The sequence below is a fragment of the Ictidomys tridecemlineatus genome, chromosome 7, assembly GCF_052094955.1.
Source record: "Ictidomys tridecemlineatus isolate mIctTri1 chromosome 7, mIctTri1.hap1, whole genome shotgun sequence".
NCBI classification, from domain to species: domain Eukaryota; kingdom Metazoa; phylum Chordata; class Mammalia; order Rodentia; family Sciuridae; genus Ictidomys; species Ictidomys tridecemlineatus.
In genome coordinates, this window is record NC_135483.1 from 62,408,267 (window position 1) to 62,428,393 (window position 20,127).

Below are 20,127 nucleotides of genomic sequence, written 5' to 3' on the forward strand. Positions count from 1 at the left end.
AATATATAGAGAAAATTTTTTTTTTATAACGAATCTTTCATTTGGTCTCTTGTGTGCCGTTTGTTGATTTGGCTCTCCCTGTTTTTAATCCTGCTTATTCCTACTAATACTTACTTACCAGGAGCTTCAACTCAGTTCTAATATATGTAGTCATCATATCAGTGGAGTGTATTTGCCATATTTTATTTTCATAAAGGTTACATTTCTTTGAAAGGAAGCACTTGTGTTCAGTGATGGCAGCAAGTTGTTTTAGCTCATCTCTGTATAAAGGGGATCCAGGGTAGGCCTTTGCTATTCTACTAGTAAGCTTCCATTTCATCCATTTACTGCTTTTGTTCTAGGGAGTTGTTGGTCACTAAGGTATTTTGTACAAGATGTTTGGTCTTCTCAGTCTGTAAAAGTGCTTTGTAGTCTTTACGTGAAGAGAGGTTTGGATCAGAAGGTCTCCAAGTGTTTGCCAGCTCTGAAGTGGCTGGGATTGGTGTCACCATGCACCTCTGTAGCATCAGTGATGCTCTTAGCCACGTTGCCTCGTTGTGCCTCTTCCTCACCCCCAAACCTGTTCCCCGGTGACCTATCCTATAGTTCAGACGTCACGTTTCACAAGTGGAGTTAAGTGAAAACCATTAAATTTATTCTGCTCCTTTTGGGGGGCAACTTTTAAAAGGTGGCTACTAGAAAATTAAAAATTACAGATAATAGCTGTTATTTTTGGTCTGTTGAACAGTGCTAATCTAGGCATAGAAAACACATGGAATGCAGAGAAGGGAGGAGCCTTCAAAAAGGAGTTTTAAGTATCTTTTATAGAAACACAGAATTATACATTGCAGCTGTGACTTGGGGAAGTGGTCATTCAAATGAAATCAAATAAAAAGAGGAGCAAAATAATTTAATTAGATTAGCTCAAATCAGAAATACGAACTGCAGCTACCAGATGGATTTCCTGGTTTAGCCGCCAGCTGGGTCTGGAGGTCAGAAAAGAGGCAGAAAGACACTGGTGGTGTCCAAAGTGCGAGTGATTCCTGACAACACCAGTCGTAAAACCACAAGTTTTGAACTTCTCTGCGGGGTTTCACCTGAGCGTGGTTGCAGTTGTGGGTGACATGTTTACTTGGTACTATGTGATGCTGGCCTATTTCAAGTCTTCACAGAGATGGTCTCTTACTGAGAGGAGTAAAGCTAAGTGAGGTCCAGTTACTCTCAGACTCTGTCTTGATCCCCACATCTGTAGGCAACTTCTTTACCACGTTCTGTTGAGCCTTAACTTGATAAAAAGTAAGCAGCAATTCTGCCATGGCTTCTCTGAACTGATTCTGCCTCTGCTACCTGCTCATGGGGCCTACAAGAGCTTGGCACCATAGAGCCAGGCCACCTAACTCCCTCTACCCCCTACTGGAGTTGGTGGCTCCATCCAGTCACTGGCATTTCCTCCTGTGACACTTGATGGATCTCTTGTTTATCCCATGGAACAAGGCTTTCTAGGACATTTAAAAGTAGATGTTACTACTTTCCCTAAGCGAACGCGAAAGGTTGTTTTGATATGTGGTTCGTCTCTGTGGCTGTGTTAAGCTATTATCAAGTCTATTCCGGGGTTTATTTTCATAAAAGTTAGAATGAACCTTGAATAAATGAAGGCTGACTACTCAAGCCTTTCGGGAGTAAATTCAGTTTGTAAACATTCGTTGCATTTGGCATGGGATATTTTTACTGCTCTTGATTTTTGGAACTTGAGTAGCTGTGCAGGAAAGCGGCCTGTTTCCGGCAACACTGCTTTCATGCACCCCTGATTCTCGCCCGTTTGACCTCTGTATTTGGAGAAAGTAGATCAGAAAATTCATGGCAGTTAGCGGTGGAGTGAGGAGACCTTTGCCTTTAGTTGACAGCTGTCACCTGAAAACTGCAGACCTGGAGACCTTCTCAGGTGTTCTGTCTGTAGTCCTGACAGTGAGCAGAAATGTTGTTTACATTGTCTGTAAGCAGAATTCTCCCCTTGTTAGGAATATGTTAGAATAAGATGGGCAGAGATGGAATTTTTATCTGCCTCACTGGTAAGTCTGCAGTGGAGTTGGTCCGCCATTGTTCATTGCCCTACTCCTGTGGAAGCCTGTCAGTGGAGGTTAGGACTGAGCCTGTTTTATAGCATCACTTTGGAAATTCTTCAACAACATACTGTTTTCCTCCTAAGTGGACCAATATCACACAATGCTTAATGTGCTTAAAAGAGAAAAAAAATGATTAAATTCCAAAGATGTCTAAGATTTTAGGCATTTTTCTTACATGAATTAGTTCTTTCTTAGGTTTAGTTCTATTAACCCTCAACAAAAACATTTTCCTGTTTTGATTGTTGAATTATTCTTTAAATTGGTTATTTTAATCTGACAGTAAATCTGTGAAGAGTTTGGATAAAAATGCAGAGCATTTGGTAGTGTGCACTGTGTGTTGGGAGCACATAGGATGCTGACGGATGTGCCTGCCCACTTTCCCGCATGCCTGCCTTGTCCGAAAAGGGCTTAAGGGAGTGGTGAGGTTCTCATGGATATTTTGAACCTTGTTCTATTAAAATAAGTTTCAGTATTGACTAGTTTGGGGAGAGGGTCTTTGTTTCTACTAACAAGAGTAATCATCCTCTACAAAGTGTCCATCCAGTTAAGAGTTTCCTTGAGTGGGCACATGGGGTCCTGGTCCATTACCAGAGCGTCGTGTGCCTGTGGGTGAAAAATGAGCCTGGTGATTGGATCCTTCTGCCATCAGCACAGATTGGGAACATGGTGGGCCCAGAGCCATGAGTGAAATTGGTCCTCTTGGAGAATGAAAGCTTTTCTTGTAGTCTCTTTCTGAATCTTGTGTATTCCTGCCATTAAACATAATGAAATTATGAATTTATTAATACTGTTTTCAAGCTTGCTTTTCAACGTTGTTATGGGTACTCTCTTGTTCAGTGCCTCTGCTGCTGTTATATAGTTTTATATAGGCTGTAAATATCTAATTTGTGCAAAATGACTGATTTTGGTATTTGTATAATCCGCTAGTCAATTTAACTAAGTTGGGCTTTTCACAGCCCTCGGTGCTGCGGCCGCTCATCTGATTACACCGCTCAGGGGAATAAGGTTAAGGGCGGGCTGTTGGTAACCAGAGCATTTCCAGGGCTTTAGTTCAGCAGATGGGCTGCTTGGCTATATTCATACATCTGCTTGCCTGCTGTGGCAGCTGCTGCTGCTTCATGTTGTGTTCTTTTGTTCTGTTCCATCCAAGAATGGAACGCTAGGAAGTGTAGTGAATGGATTAATTTAAGGTTAAGGTTAGTGTTTTGCTTGCTTTCTAAGTAACCGATCATAATAATGCTTCTGGTAGAAGCTAATGAGTTTCTCTTAAAGTGAACTAGATTTATAAAATACAGCTCAGCGAGGGGGCTAGATTAGTATTGTTGATGGAAACCAAATTCAAATGTATAAAATACTGTCAGTTTTTATTATTTGTTCCTAATTCTTTGTTTTCTTCCTTCCTCCTCCCCATCTCCCACTCCCTTCTAGGACCTATATCCAGACTTTGCCTGACACTGCAGGGTCCAAGAGAATTAAAGAAATATGGAATGACATGAAGAAGATTAGTTAAGGATTATAGGCTTTGAGGACAGACACCTCAGTGAAGTGAAGCACAGACAAGCTCCTGAGCTGTAGTTTGGAGGAGCCGTGTGTTGGAAGAAGATGGCAGATCCAGGAATGATGAGTCTTTTTGGCGAGGATGGGAATATCTTCAGCGAAGGCCTTGAAGGCCTTGGAGAATGTGGATACCCTGAAAATCCAGTAAATCCCATGGGTCAGCAAATGCCGATAGATCAAGGCTTTGCCTCTTTGCAGCCATCCCTTCATCATCCCTCCACTAATCAAAATCAAACAAAGTTGACCCATTTCGATCACTATAATCAGTACGAACAACAGAAGATGCATCTGATGGATCAGCCTAACAGAATGATGAGCAATGCCCCTGGGAACGGACTGGCCTCTCCGCACTCGCAGTATCACGCCCCTCCCGTTCCCCAGGTGCCCCATGGGGGCAGTAGCGGGGGTCAAATGGGAGTCTACCCTGGCATGCAGAATGAAAGGCACGGGCAATCTTTTGTGGACAGTGGCTCTATGTGGGGGCCCCGGGCTGTTCAGGTACCAGACCAGATACGAGCCCCCTACCAGCAGCAGCAGCCACAGCCACAGCCACCGCAGCCGGCTCCATCGGGGCCACCAGCGCAGGGCCACCCTCCGCACATGCAGCAGATGGGCAGCTATATGGCACGTGGGGATTTTTCCATGCAGCAGCACGGTCAGCCACAGCAGAGGATGAGCCAGTTTTCCCAAGGTCAAGAGGGCCTCAATCAGGGAAATCCTTTTATTGCCACCTCAGGACCTGGCCACTTGTCCCACGTGCCCCAACAGAGTCCCAGCATGGCACCTTCCTTGCGTCACTCGGTGCAGCAGTTCCATCACCACCCCCCTACTGCTCTCCATGGAGAATCCGTTGCCCACAGTCCCAGATTCTCCCCGAATCCTCCTCAACAAGGGGCTGTTAGACCACAAACCCTTAACTTTAGTTCTCGGAGCCAGACAGTCCCCTCTCCTACTATAAACAACTCAGGGCAGTATTCTCGATATCCTTACAGTAACCTAAATCAGGGATTAGTTAACAATACAGGGATGAATCAAAATTTAGGCCTTACAAATAATACTCCAATGAATCAGTCCGTACCAAGATACCCCAATGCTGTAGGATTCCCATCAAACAGTGGTCAAGGACTAATGCACCAGCAGCCCATCCACCCCAGTGGCTCACTTAACCAAATGAACACACAAACTATGCATCCTTCACAGCCTCAGGGAACTTATGCCTCTCCACCTCCCATGTCACCCATGAAAGCAATGAGTAACCCAGCAGGCACTCCTCCTCCGCAAGTCAGGCCTGGAAGTGCTGGGATACCAATGGAAGTTGGCAGTTATCCAAATATGCCCCACCCTCAACCGTCTCACCAGCCCCCTGGTGCCATGGGAATTGGACAGAGGAATATGGGCCCCAGAAACATGCAGCAGTCTCGTCCGTTTATGGGCATGTCCTCGGCACCGAGGGAGTTGACCGGGCACATGAGACCAAATGGTTGTCCTGGTGTTGGCCTTGCAGATCCACAAGCAATCCAGGAACGACTGATACCTGGCCAACAACATCCTGGTCAGCAGCCGTCTTTTCAGCAGTTGCCAACCTGTCCTCCTCTGCAGCCCCACCCGGGCTTGCACCACCAGTCTTCACCCCCTCACCCTCATCACCAGCCTTGGGCACAGCTCCACCCATCACCCCAGAACACCCCGCAGAAAGTGCCTGTGCATCAGGTAAGGGGACGCAGAGGCCGCCTGCACTGCAGTGTAAAATTCAGCATGGTTAACTTGTCTAATAGAATTTCCTTTAAACTTCATGAAAGGTTTTTCATTATGAGCTCCTTACTTTTTAATCTTGTAAGTTGCCTCAGAATCTCTCTTGTTTTCCCCGTTGCTCTCTTTATTTACTCACCGTTTTGGCTTATGCACCTATTCATCTATTCAAGAATCCTCAGAACACCCCCATCTCAGGAATTGTGTCAGGATGCAGATGTGTAGGTAACAGACGAGTCCCTGCCTGTAAGGAGCTGAGTCCTTGCTAGCAGGGAGTTGGACAGTGCACCCAAGACAACTCTGAGACAAATGTTTTTGTCTTCCTTCTTTCTCTATTCTTTCTTGTTTTCTCTTCCTCTCCTTTTAAAAAATACCCTGAAACTTGGTTTCCAGCAAAATAGAAACTCGGTATCCAGCAAAATAGTCTCCCTCTTCTCTCCTTTCATACGATATTTTTCTTGGGAAGCTGCAAAATATGTACTTCTGTAATACTTATTTTACCAACTGTTGAATGTTGATATAAATTTAAATTTCAAACTGTAGGAAACCGCAGTAAACCATAATCTACAGAATTTAGAGAGATTTGGGTACCCAACACCGATGTAGGAGTTTTCTTTTTTTTGTAAGCTGAGAATTTTGTTATCCTTCAGCATTCACGAGAGAGCACATTTAAATTTTAAGCTCTATTGTTAACAAAGACATCTTTCCATTATAATGTTTGGTGTTTGTGTCCTTGATTTATGTGAAAACAATATCTGTGTGTACAGGTTATTCTGAGTGCTATAAAAAAATATGTATTGGTTATCTAGAGATGCAACTGGTTTTTTTGGTTACAGTAGTTGGTTTTAGAGCTGTAAAGGAATAGTGCTTGTTCTTCCTGATCTTAAAATAATTTGGGGGAAACAAAACCTGAATGTGAAAATATGAAACAGTAAAAGACCAAGCACTTGTTTATGTGACAAGTGTCCAGACAGAGGAAATGCCTGTGGATGAGGGTGCTTGGAATTTGGCTAGGATTTACTCTGAGAAAGTGGTCCTGGGGAAGACATTTTGGGTGGTTTTCCTAAACCGGGCAATGGCACGGCGAGCTTGCTGAATAGGCATGGGAAATAAACCTGGGTTTTAGGTGGAAAAGTGCAGGTCAGGGCCAGACTGTTGGGTTTTTGTGTTGTTTTAAGGAATTTGGACTAAATGGAGGGTCAGTGACAGTGATGAGACGCAGGGAAGATGGGGAAGCAACAGATGAAGTGTGAACTACTTGTCCAGGCTTGCAAGGACAGTTTGGATCAGATAGTGGGAGCAGAGGGGTTGAAGCAATGTGGGTTTGGTCAAGAAAGGAAGCCACTCAGGCATCTAGGTGGAATTCACTCCAGGGACTCTGAAGCTTGGGCCTGGGCCGGACTATGGGAGTGGTGGTCTGGAAAGCTCCTGGGACCTCAGAATGTGGAGGCCTTCAGGGAAGCGGTCTACTCACCCTCCGTGAGTCCCAGGAGAGGTGTGAAGTCAGAAGGTTCTGTGCCCACAGCTGACAGCTGACCTGGAGTGCTGAATGGTGTTCCCCTGTAGAACAGGATTCTGGGACCTGTTCTCCCAGTCTTGCCGACAAAGGAGGTGGGAAGGGGTGGGGCCCAGAGTGCAGAGTGAGGCCAGGGCGTGGGGGCCTCTAGGGCAGGAATGACTGTGACTTAGTGTCCAGTAATATTCTTTTTTTGCATTCTTTGGAAAGTGTCTTAATAAAGAAGGGATCTTTTTAGAGTACTGGTTTCTCAGTCTTTGTTCCAGCAGCTGGAGGAAGAGCTCAATTTGCAGGAGATGCCCTGTGATTGATTGTGGTCAAATCCCTGGATGGGTATTGTTGCTTTCCCCCATATTTCCTTTTAAGATACCTCTATGTACATTTCAAAGGACATTAGTGACTGTGGCAATTGGGCGTCTGAGTGCCAGAGGCTTCATGCCTTGAGCTAGAGATTTGGAGACCTCAAGTGTGGCTACTCCTTCTGGTGTCTTTATTGACGAATTTTGGAACTTTTTTTTTTTTTTAACATATTTTTAGTTTAGTAGATGGACGCAATACCTTTATTTATTTATTTATTTATTTATTTATTTATTTATTTATTTATTTATTTATTTATTTATTTTTATGTGGTGCTGAGGATCGAACCCAGTGCCTCACACATGCTAGACAAGTGCTCTACCACTCAGCCACAACCCCAGCCCCACATTTTGGGACTTTTGAAGGAATATATGTAGTTTTCTTATAAGTACAGTTACATATTTGCTTTCTTATTTGCATTTAACTTTGTATCCGCTTAAGATTTTGACATACCCAGTTTTGAAAACAACACTAGCGGGGCACAAAGTCTTGGGAAGAGCATAAAGTGAGCAAGGTATTTGAATCCCTCTTTCACCATGTAGTAGTAGCTTGGCAATCTTGGGCAAGTGATCTAATCTCTCTGAACCTCAGATTTTCATCAGTAAAACAGGAAAAATAGTGCCTATCCCAAAAGCACTTTGACATCAAGTGGGTCGATAGATATCAAGTGCCTTGTATAATGTCCATGATATCCTGTGGATGGTAGTTCTCCAGGTTTTAGTTTCTTATCTCCAAAAACTCAGACCTTGTTTTATAATTGTCATTACCGACATAGGTACAATGTAAAATTAATTTTATTTTTAAGAAACAGTTAAATATTATGAAATATAGCCTTAGTTATAAAATAACTAAAAGTATGATTTGTACAAGAATCCTCCTCTGCTTCAGTTCATGTTACAAGGTGTGAGAAGGATAATGATATGGGTAATCCACAATGCTGTCACATAGCTGAAAAATCTCTCTCTCCCTTAAATGACTTCCTCTCTTTTGCCAAATATGAACTGTCTAACTATGCTTTGTTTTGGAACTATTAGATTTTTTTTTCCATTTTATATATTACAGATTGGTGGTTCAAAATTACGTTAGGTAGTAAGGAAGGTAACTAGCTTAGTTTGAAATAAGCATGCAGTTTAGCTTATTTTATATAGACTTGTTGACTCTTAAATTTTACATTTTTAAAGAACAAGTTATGCTCTTTGTTTCATGCATTCTGAATTGATATTTTCTAAATCATGTAACATCTAGGTTTCTTTAGAGAGAAACTCAACTTTATATTGAAAAGTTAAAGGAAAATATTTTTAAAAAATTCACTGAACTAAAACATGCAAATTTGTACATTTTGGTCTATGGACATATCCTTTAAGTAAAGCTCTTGACTTTTGATTATTTAGTAAGATTTACAGAGGAAAGGAAAACTCTAAGTTATGTTTCTTTTACCTTATTAGAACAGTGGTTCTCAAATCTTTTTTTTATCTCAGACCTCCACATTCTTAAAAATGATTGGGAATTCCAAAGAACTTGTGTTTATGTGGGTTATATGTAAGAATGTCTATCTACTGTTGAAGATATTTAAACTGAGGAAAGTTAAAAATATTGGTTCCTTAATCATTTAAAAATAGACCAGGTTCCAGGAGTGTAGTTTAGTGGTAGAGTGTATTCTTAGCACATGTGAGGCCCTGGGTTGGATCGCCTTGATTTGATTATTTCTAAAGTTTCACACACCTTTCTGGATAGAGGCATAATGAGATTAAGAGTAACACGGTTTAAGTACATGGCAGGGACCCCAAATTGGTATGTGATTATCTCTCTAGTGTTTGCTAGTGTTCACCACTGTTTAAAAGTTTTTAAAAAAAGTCACTTATTTCAATGTCAAAGGTAGTCATAGTTGTTTGAGTTTAATTCCTTGGTTTCAGGGAACATTGATCAAATGTTGAGGCTCTCTGTATGCCCTCACAGGGGGAAGAGAATGATCTTGCTGGCAAGGATATGCCATGAAAAGTGCACCATTGAGACCAGCACTGGGTCACGGCAGTCTGTGAAGGGTTTTGGGGGGCAGTTGATGTTCTTGCTGAGATGTGCAGAATCCCAGTTGGGAAATGGATGAGTAACGGGGAGTTTGAGTCTTAGGCGCACACAGTGAGTGCAAAGATGAGAGCCCCATGGGCCTGCTGTGTCCCCTGTATACTGGAATGTGATACTGAGGTCTGGGAGAGAGAGAGCTACGTAGGCCTGGCCTTGTCCTCGGGGTGCTCTGGGAGATTTTCAGCATGGAAATGGCACCCTTGGGCGCTCTATATCACTCAGGAGTGTGCAGAGTAGAGAGGGGGTTGTAACAGGCATGGAGCATTTATCCATTCACCATGGACATGGATGCAAACAACACAGAAGAAAAGCAAGAATAGCTTTTTTTTTTTTTTTAAATATTTTTTTAGTTGTAGTTGGACACAATACCTTTATTTTATTTTTTTATCCATATGTAGTGCCAGGATCGAACCCACACTGCACACATGCTACGTGAACACTCTACTGCTGAGCCACAGCCACAGCCCAAAGAATGGTTTTTGGTTCATTTGAAAAACTTATCCAAAAAAAGATGAATAAGTGGATTGATTATCCTTCAGGTCACAGGCAAGTTCATGAGCTTCGAATAACTTGAACTGTGCAGTCTACACAGGTGTTGCTGTTGGTGGGTTGCTCTTTCAGAAAGTTTTTGTGGAATTTTTAGGGTCTATAACTTTGTATTCTTAGAATAAGCATATTTTGGATATATTTGCGTCCCTTTCCTTAATTTGATCCTGAAATACAGTCGTCATAAAGTAAAACAGAAGTAGGAAAAAAGTTTGAGGGACCAGAAGACATAAGATTGAGGAAATGGGTAATCATTTTCCCTTATGAGATTAAAAAAGATTTAGAAGTGGTGTTTTTTCAATTCTCTCTTTCCATGACATTTTTTGAACATTTTTTTTTAAATCCTGTCTGGGAAAATCTTTTCCTGTTAAATCTCAAGTGGAATCAATTCTTAACTGAAATTACTGGTAAATGGAGAATTTCAGATATGGGCAGAGTAATTGGTAACTCTAAGGTAAATCTGTGCAAAAAGATGGCCATACATCTCAAGCGTCTTCAGTGCAAGTTATGATTAGAAATAGAAAAAAAAAAGTGTTTTTAATGGAGAAAGGTACCTAACAACACTACTTTTGACATCATACTTTCACACTCTTAAAAATCTGAGGAAACTGGACATAGTGGTGCAGGCTTGTAATCCCAATGACTCAGGAGGCCGAGACCAGCCTGGGCAACTTAGCAAGGCCCTGTCTCAAAAGAAAAAAATAGAAAGGGCTGGGGATACCTCTGGAGGTTCTATTCCTAGCAGGAAAAAAAAAAAAAAAGGCAGAGGAAGATGGAAAATAGAATATCTTGTCACCTAAGTGGCATTTCAGGGGCTTTTCCAAGTGTACCCAGAAGACAGGCACTCCAGCTGGACCTCATTGAAGCAGGTGGCCCTTCTGGTGCTCCCAGAAGGCAGAGGACCCCACTGTATTTCCCACATCCTGGTGGCCTGTGGTTCTCTCTTCCCAACCTTTGGTAAAGCAAGTCATTGGCCTTTACTGCTGCTTGCTTGGCCCACTGGTTGCTTGCACCAGTATTGTTTTTCATGAAGGCTCTGAAGTTTTTCTTCTGACTACCTGAATATACTTAACAGAATGGCTTAATAAGTAACTGCTTGCATTTTTCCCTCAGAATAGCTGCTGGTTCATCCCAGAGATCAGAAATTCAGTGGGTTAAAGTAGAACATGCCAAATGTAGAGTTCAAGCAGAGGAAAATTTCTAGTCCATCAGCCCTTCCTTTCACCCCGTGGTCTGAAAGCAGGAGCCAGCTTCGTGGTAGCCTTGCTGATTAGGTAACTTTTTTAAATTTTTTGGGCACTGGGTATTGAACCCTGGGTGCTTTACCACTGAATTACATCTCTACTTCTTTTTTCTTTCTTTCTTTTTCTTTTTTTGAGAAGCTAAGGCAGGAAAATTACAAGTTCAAGGCCAGCCTTAAACTTGTAATTTTCCTGCCTTAGCTTCTTAGGTCACTGGGATTATAGGTGTGTGCCACCATGATGGGCCTAAATTGTAAAGGAGTATTATTTTCTGAGGTTATGAAAAGTGTTGTAGGTAATGAGAATTTAGTTTTACAGTTTTCTTTTGAAGCTGTGTATTGGGCCTCTGGCTGTATCCCAAGAGCCAGTTGACTTTCTTAACTTTTAAAAAGTCACATTTACATACTGCGTTTCTGTTTTGTATCTTGGTTGCCCTCATTCGACTACATTAAAGAAATTTTAATTTAGTGCTTGTTAGGTTGCAAGCACCATATTAAGGACTGAGATTGGCAGTATGGTGGAAGACGGAGGGAGGGGTGAGTATGGAAGGGAGACAAAAACCTCCACTAGTAGGGTAGATGGAGAATTTTGTTATTTATAACATTTTGAGTATTTACTATGTTCCGGATCAGAGAGCTGCCACAAGTATAAGCCACATGTTAGTTAAGGTATTCTATGGGGCTGGGATTGTAGCTCAGTGGTAGAGCATTGCCTAGCATGTTCGAGGTACTGTGTTAAATTCTCAGCACCACTTATAAATAAATAAATAAAATAAAGTTCCATTGACAACTAAAAAAAATATATTAAAAAGATATTCTAGTAGCCATATTAAAAAACCCGATAAAACTAATTTTAGTAATTATTATTAATCCAGTATATCACAGTTTTTTTTTAAATCTAGTTGTAATTGGGCACAATACTTTTATTTTATTTGTTTATTTTTTTTGTATGTGATGCTGAGGTTTGATCCCAGCGCCTCGCATGTGCTAAGTGAGCACTCTACCACTGAGCCACAACCCCCCAGTACATCACGGTTGTTATTCCAACATATAATCATTGTAACAAGTGAGATATTTCACATAAGTATTTGAGATTGGTGTGTTTTACACGGTGTGCGGGGTGAATATTATTTTGGTTGCTCAGTAGCTGTGTGTGGCTGATGACTGCCATATTGAACAGCACGGTACCAGACAGTGCCATGCTAGTTGCTTCAAAGGATTAAAAAAAAAAAGTCATTATAAATTCATGAAAAATAATACATTTTAAGTGGTTTAATCTGTGGCAGCCGTCTTCCAAGATATATGTTACCCACCTTTGGTAAGTATTAAAGTAGAATCACTGGTTATCATCAGTAAGGACAGTATTGGAGGTGTATGTGTGTAAAAGAGAGATCAGTATCATTTTATGAAAAGAAGGGAGATTTCATTTGTTTGGAGTCCCTAGTAAGATGTTTTAAGTTGTGTCTATCCTATAGGAAGAAGTAGCATTCTGAACATTTTAGTTCAGCGTTTTGTTGGATACACTCAGTAATTAAAATTACCCTCTCACCCCACAACAACCACCCTGGCAACTGAGAATTTCTCTTTGTTTCCAGAAGTACTGCTTGTTTCTTCATGAAATTGGTCCACAAGGGTAAGGGAGAAAGCCTTCATTTTAACTGTTATGTGTCCCCCCCACATTTTTCTTTGACTTTTTCTTCTCTGCTTTAGTTTTTTTTCTTTTTCTTACATTTCATCAATCATTGAGAAAGGTAGTACCTGCAGAATGATGATTCACTGGGCAGGTATTGGGAAGTGGGTTAGGGGCAGTTTGGGGGAGACCACTGCTAGAACTAACCTGGACAATTTTCCTTGGTCTTGTTATCCTGATGTTATGTTCCATTGTCTGTGGTTATAGCTGTAAATCAGTAGATAAGCTTTAAGTCACCACAGAGAAGTGGCCCTCATTTACCCTGTTGCTGAATGCAGCTCTTATCTTTATCTGTAAAGGAAGTCAGTAGCAAACTTGTGCTTTGCCTTGCAAAACTTTAGTAGGTGATAGTGCATTGTTGTCATACCAGGATCGAGATTTTCTTCTTTTGTTCTTCACTTAGTGTAAAAAATACAGGAGAACCTTCTAGGGACTATAGCATGCCACGCAGGGATGGCGGTAGTGGAGAATTGAAAGGAGTTGGTAAAAAACTAAGCAACTGGCACCATCTTAAAAAGTTGGTGTAGATACACTCATCGTCCTGCTTGCTTTTTTGGCAGGCAGTTTCTAGGACAATGAAAGGTGATGGCCAGGTAAGGTGTTTCTTTACCTCTTGTTTCAGTGTCTGAATTAGCCTTCAGCTATTCAGATAGTTATTCAAAGGAAACATGCCTTTTCAATGCTTCCTAATGAAGAAAATGTTTCTGATGGATTTTAAAATGGGTTTGACCTGTTCTTCTCCACTGCTCACTGGGTTTAATTCTAAATAGTTCTGCACCTTAGACTTCAGGAGAATCCCAAGACTTTAGCCCTATCTTTGTAAAAGCAAAAATGGTTATTTTAAGATGTGAGCAAGAGTTACTAATCCCAAGAGCCTTTCTGTTTGGGCTGAGGGCTGAAGAGTTGTAGGCTCTCTAGGATTTATAGGTGGGAATGTTGGGAAACTTTGTTTCTGAATGGCAGGTGTTCTCACTGGAGTTGTGTTGTATCCTGCCTGCCTCCTCCTTGGCTGGCTGCAGTGGAGTTGCAGCGCCAGCATAGGAATCCTACCCTCCTCCTCTTGGTGGACTGTGAAGTTTCTGGCTTCTTGCCAGTGGCTGCTTAGTGCAGAGGGTTAGGAGGTTGCAGGGTGTATTTCCCTGCTAGTTAGTAGGCAAGGAAATCGAGATCATCCTTTTTCTAACCTTTTAAGTTATATCTTTAATATGCTCTTCAACGAAAGGGGTGTATATAGACTTAACATTCTTAATGAATAGAAGAATATTTTAAATTAATTTTTAGATGATATTTCTTTATGGACTCTTATGGCTTGAACATACTTTTATGGCCTGAACATTCCCATTAACTTTAAAAAAACATAAAACTGTGGGGTTATTCAGAGTTATGATGTGTTTGTTTTCACTGTTAATTTTAAAAACGGTGCTAAATGTTAGCATGAAGAGACACTAAACTAATATCACTTTAGAGGTGGCCAGAAATGGGCAGTCAGGAACTAACCTGGAGAATTTAACCTTTCACCTTATTCTTGACATCTTAATAATGTTACTCTCCATCGTCTGTTGTACCAACTGTAAATCCATGATAATCTGTGAGTAACCTCAGGGAGAAAGGGAGCTGGGGCAATAAGTATGTAGGAGATGCTGACTTTGCTTTAAATTGCCCATTACTGAGCTGACTCCATTTTTGACTGCTCTCATACCAGAGACCTTTCCATGAAGGAGAGCTTTTGGAGTACATGGAGGCATACCCTGATTAAAGGAGAAAAGTCAGAGTTGTTTGGGAAAGTGTTTGATGATTGAGTGAAATGCCACGTTGTATTTCTTTTCCATCAGCTATTCCTGTGGTCCCCCCACCCCCTTCACTTACAGTATGTATAATCTGAACAGTGGAACGTGTTACGGGAGTACCATCATCTTTCCACTGGTGTAAGGTAACTGTGGCCTTCCTGTGCACGTCCCACACCCCTTGACCTCTCACTCAGCAGGTGTCCCTCTTACTTGGAAATGGTGGTAGAAGACTTAGCTCAAGAAAGGAAGCATTTTACAGTCTAATTTTGGAAAAGATCTGTCTTTAGAGCTGAGCTTAAAGCTTAGGGCATTAGTTTTTGCAAGAAAGTGAAAAAATCAACATTGACATGTAAATAAGGTCTTTAGAAAAACAAACAAACAAAAAACCAGTTTAAAGACTTGCCATTCATAAAATCACAAGATCAGTTTTAATAAACTTCTCACATTGAAGTATTGAATGATGTTAGATGCTGGAGTGGTATTTCATGTTAACTATAAATTTAATTCCAAGAATAGGAAAGTGGAAAGAGGTGTCAGTTTACTTCTTTCACTTAGTGTTTCCTGTGCCATTTCACACCCCCTACTAGTCTGTCCCGTGGACACACACTGGGTGATGCTGCCAGGACTCTGCTCCTCACACCTGGCACAGGTTGGTGGGAGCAGGAGCCCAGAGCTATGAAGACCACAGCCTTCATGCTCACTGAGAGATCCATTTGCATGTGATTCTTCTAAATTTTTTGTTAAGTCATTTGAAATACTTACTTAACTTCCTTGAGCCTTAGTTTCCTGAGGATAATAATTGTACCAATTGCGCAGGATTATTATGAGGCTTAAATGAGATAATGGCTGTAAAGTTTTTAGCACAGCATGTGGCATGCGATAAGTGCCCAATAAATGTTAAATACTTCTATTATAACTGCTGCTACTGTGGTTGTTGAAATGAGCTCTTGGAATGCTTTCTGTTTTCACATTTTACTCTTTCACCTTAAAGTGGAAAGAATTTCCCTTATTTTGTAAAACAGGACATTAACTATCAATGCCTTAAAAGTAGATTTATCAGATTCTTTGGAAAGCAAACCAAAATTCATCATGTTTTTATTTGGGGGGGAAGCAAAATTACTATGACATTATTTTTTTTTCTTTTTAATTGAATCTCTAGGAAATGTGGTACTGTGTGTAAAATGCCAGCTACTTCCTCCGTGTTTAATTTCAATCAAGGTGAAAACCATCACTTAATTTTTAGAAACTTCAAGTGGCAGGTTTAGTTGACATCCTGGTTCATATTACTGGGGAGGTTTGTTGGTATTCCCTCCAGGACCCAAGAAGTTAATCTACTGAATGATCCATAGGTGTATGTATAGTTCAGTAGCACTAAGTCTATACTTCGTGAAATGTAAATTTAATGTCAGAGACCCACTTCACCCCTTGGTTGTTACCAGCACCTTCCTGCTGGTTTTCCACAGCCCTGAGATACTCTACCTTTGTTTTGTGAATGGGTTATGGCCACACGAACACACAGTTGTGAATTCATCTGATGTGTGAAGGCTGTAGCACTTCAGATCTTATTAATGCTTCTTTCTTCTAATCTGTTTCTTTTTCTTAAGTAACTTCACTTGCCTTAAAAGTGGGAAGGGCGTGAAAGAAAATAAAGAGGATTGTTGAGGTTTAATGTAGAGTTAAATTTAAAAAAGAATTGCTAGCAAGGGGAATCCACATTTTCCAACTATGTGAAGTTTACATTTTTGGAGACAATTTTTATCCATCTCATAACAGAACTTTTTAAAGTTTACCATAGAGAGCTATAGAATTTTAGAGATAAAAGATTCATGTTAGCATTGAGCCTGGAATACAGGAAGGAGAGCAGTTATATCTTTTTTTTTGAATTTTTTAATATTTATTTTTTAGTTTTCGGTGGACACAACATCTTTATTTTATTTTTTATGTGGTGTTGAGGATCAAACCTAGTGCCCCACACATGCCAGGCAAGCGCGCTACCGCTTGAGCCACATCCCCAGCCCAAGAGCGTTTATATCTTTGTTGCATTTTAAATATGGGGAACAGCCCTTTTGTTTATCATTAAACTTTATGTACTATAGTTTTTCAATGATTTAAATATTTTATGTTTTCACACTTATTTTAAAATATTGTTCAAGAAAAATGTGATAGGAAGTAAATTGAAAAGCTGTAATTGTATTATACCTATCAAATATAACGTGTTTACCAAATGTCATGTATGATGTTTGTATATATTTATTGAAGTGCAATCTGTATACAGTCTGTATAAAATTAAGTGTTCCCTTCATAATGTGAAAATAACTGTACATTGGTCACATATCTGACTGTCACTGAGTTTAGAGTTTAGGAAAAAGAAAATATTTTAAATATGCTATGTACTGGATGAAATTTGCCAGAATGTGTCTGGTGTTTCCCAAGTTATTTTTTAAAAATAATTTTTAATTGTAGTTGGACACAATATCTTTTTTAAAATTTATTTTTATGTGGTGCTGAGGATCCAACCCAGTGCCTCACCTGGGCAAGGCAGGTGCTCTACCACTGAGCTACAGCCCCAGCCCCTCCCAAGTTATTTTTTAAAGAGAGTTTGCCTTGTACTTTGATATAGTGGTAATAATGAATTTTTATAGCAAATATATAACTTATCCCTGTGAACTTTCTGTCATGATGAAAATGTTCCAGATTTGCCCTGGCCAGTATGGTAGCTCCCAGCCACATATGACTGTTGATTCCTTGAAATGGGATTTAGCAAGACTGAACTGAAAATTTAGTTTTATTTAATTTAAATTTAACCATATGTGGCTAGTGACTTCTCTGTAAGACCACTCAAGTATAACCAAACAAGACAAATTACTTAAATTACCAGAAAATAAGATATGGAGCACAACTGAAACTAGGTAGGCGAGTTTTTTGTTGTGTGTAGCCGGTCTAAGCTTCGTGTTTCTCTTTTGACTCTTACCAGGTGGCCCTAGCAACAGTTTCCTTGTGTTTCTTTTGACCCTGCTAGGTAGTGATAGGATATAGTGGTAATGCTAGCACAACTCACTTTGTTATTTTTAGAATACATTTTTGCTATGTGTTAACCAATTGTTAAACAGCATACTGTTAATGACACTTTCAAAAGTTATTTGTGGGAAGGGAAAAAAATCGTGCTTCACATTTTTATTCCGTTCTAAACAAACAAAAACAGCTATTAATACCCCCAAATATCCTAGTGACATAACTTCATATAAAACATTCAAAGTGTCTGAGGTAGGCACACTCCACATTGTAGATAGCATCCCCTAGGTTTTGATCTGTTAATTAGGTCATGGATAAAACCTCAGTTGGTAGAAAATAATGTCGTCAGTTCTTTAGGTCATTGAGTCTAACTTATTGGGAGTATGTATATTAATGAAATGTTCAGTTTAAGATGCTTAATTATTTTATATAATATGACTCTCTAATTTAATTATAAAAATTCTAAAGTAGCAATTTTGTATTTAATTGTTGAAGAGAGGAGTCCTATTCTTTGGAAACCAGATAATAACAATTATTATCTGTTAGGAAAGTTGAGTTCCTAACATTTGTTCTCATCTGGACAGAAATGTCCCCCTTTCTGCTGGCTTTGGATCCATAAACATGATTGTAGAGAGCCAGGCATAGTGTGATCCCAGCTGCTGAGGAGTCCGAGGCAGTAGTATCATGAGTTTTAAGGCCAGCTTGGGCCATTCATCAGGACCCTGTCTCAAAATTAACAGAATGAATGAATGAATAAATAAATAAGTAAATAAATAAAAGATCTGGAAATATAGCTTGATGAAACAGTGGTTGACTGGCATGTGTAAGACCAGGTTCAATTTCCTGTTTGGGGGTAGGGGACGGATAAACCTAGGATTTCCCTGGGAAAGGGATTCAGCCCTTTATTAGATCAAAATTCCAGAGCACCTGTTTAGTGGAATTTCTTGGGATGATGGAATGTTCTCTGTGGTATCTTAATTCAAAAACCTGTAGCTACTTGTGTTTAGGAGGCGCTCGAATTGGGAATGGTAAATCTGAGGACCTGAATTTTAAATCTCATTTAATTTTAACCAGCTAAAAAATAGCCACATTTAGCTAGTGACTACCACATTGGACTACTGTATTAATGTAATTCTAGAGTCCTAGTCTTCATTTCTTTTTCCACTAAAAATTTCAAAAAAACTTTTTTTTTTTTTTTTTTTTTAATTCAGATTGTATCATTCTCTTTGAATTGTAAGTTAGAAGTGTGGCTGGGATTGTAGCTCAGAATGCTTGCCTTGCATGCAGGAGGCTTTGGGTTGGGTCCTCAGCATGGGGTAGTGGTAGGGGATTAGAATGTGTTTGTCTGAATGACAGTCATTTAACTAAGGCATTTGCTGCCTGGGTGAAGGAGGCAGCACCTTCTTGGATATCTGTTATCCAGACTCTGCTTTGTTGCCCAGGGAAGAAGTTGGTGAAAACAGGTTTTTTTTTGTTTTGTTTTTTGTTTTTGGTATTCTAGGACAATGCACTATAATATCATTTGAAATGGGTAAAGAGCATTTTGATAAAAAGAAGTGATTGTGGAAAGGAAGATAGAAAAGGAGAAACAGTAGGAAACCAATGAATTTTAGTAGGCAGTTCAGGTCATTGTTAGGAAACTAGAAATGGTCCCTTAATGTATTCCTACCCTTTGGAAACTCTTGAGGGTTCTCCAGGGATTCACTTACCTGGTTCAAAGACCAAAATCTCATTTCATATTGGTTCTTAGTATCTGCTGAACATTGGAGTCACCCACATGTTTTCTCAACAAAGTTGCATAAACTGCTGATGTGAGGCTTTTTCCTGGTCTGACGAAGAAGCTCATTAGGTGATTCTTATGTGCATCAGAGGCTCAGAAGGACTTCTGTAAAGCATGGCCAAGTTAGTTTGAGCCTGAAAACTTTCAGAGCAGGCTTTACCACTCACTGTCCATCTCGGTGGAAAGTCTTCACTAATTTTTCTATGGATTGTGGAGCAGGATAGCCAGCTAGTATGTTCAGTAAAATGAATTAGACAAAACTAGGTTCAGGTAACTGAACAAGTGGACTCACTGTGGAAAGACAGACAGCTGAAACCTGTATCTGCTGCTTCATTCTGTTGCAGTCTGTTTTTTTGGTTGAAATATATGAAGATGTAGGGTGTGTGTAGTGGTATACATGTGTTATAACCCCAGCTACTCAGGAGGTGAAGGCAGGAGAATGGCAAGTTTGAGTCCAGCATGGGTAATTTAGTGAGCATTGGTCTCATATTTAAAAATAATAAAAAAGGATGTAGATTGTAACTCAGTAATAGAGAACCTGGGATCAATTCCCATATGAAGATGATCAATCCACACATAGACATGTAGTTAAAAATAGAACTATTTTGATATCTTTCTAGGAAATATTCTTTGATATTACACCACAACTCAACAAGTGGTAGTTTATTAAATGTCAGTTGAAATGGAGGAGCTGGGGTCTGGGATTATA

The 20,127-nt window shown here is 40.1% G+C and overlaps 1 protein-coding gene across 5 annotated transcripts in view; it reads left to right on the forward strand.

Moving 5' to 3' along the window:
- Positions 1-20,127, forward strand: part of Chd7 (chromodomain helicase DNA binding protein 7) — a 184,593-nt gene that overhangs the window by 57,454 nt on the left and 107,012 nt on the right. For all 5 annotated transcript variants that reach the window (XM_078017078.1, XM_078017081.1, XM_078017080.1 and 2 more), the window contains exon 2: positions 3,531-5,369. In XM_078017078.1, coding sequence (XP_077873204.1) covers positions 3,705-5,369 — 1,665 coding nt within the window. In that variant the 5' untranslated portion in view covers positions 3,531-3,704. The remainder of the gene's footprint in view (positions 1-3,530; positions 5,370-20,127) is intronic.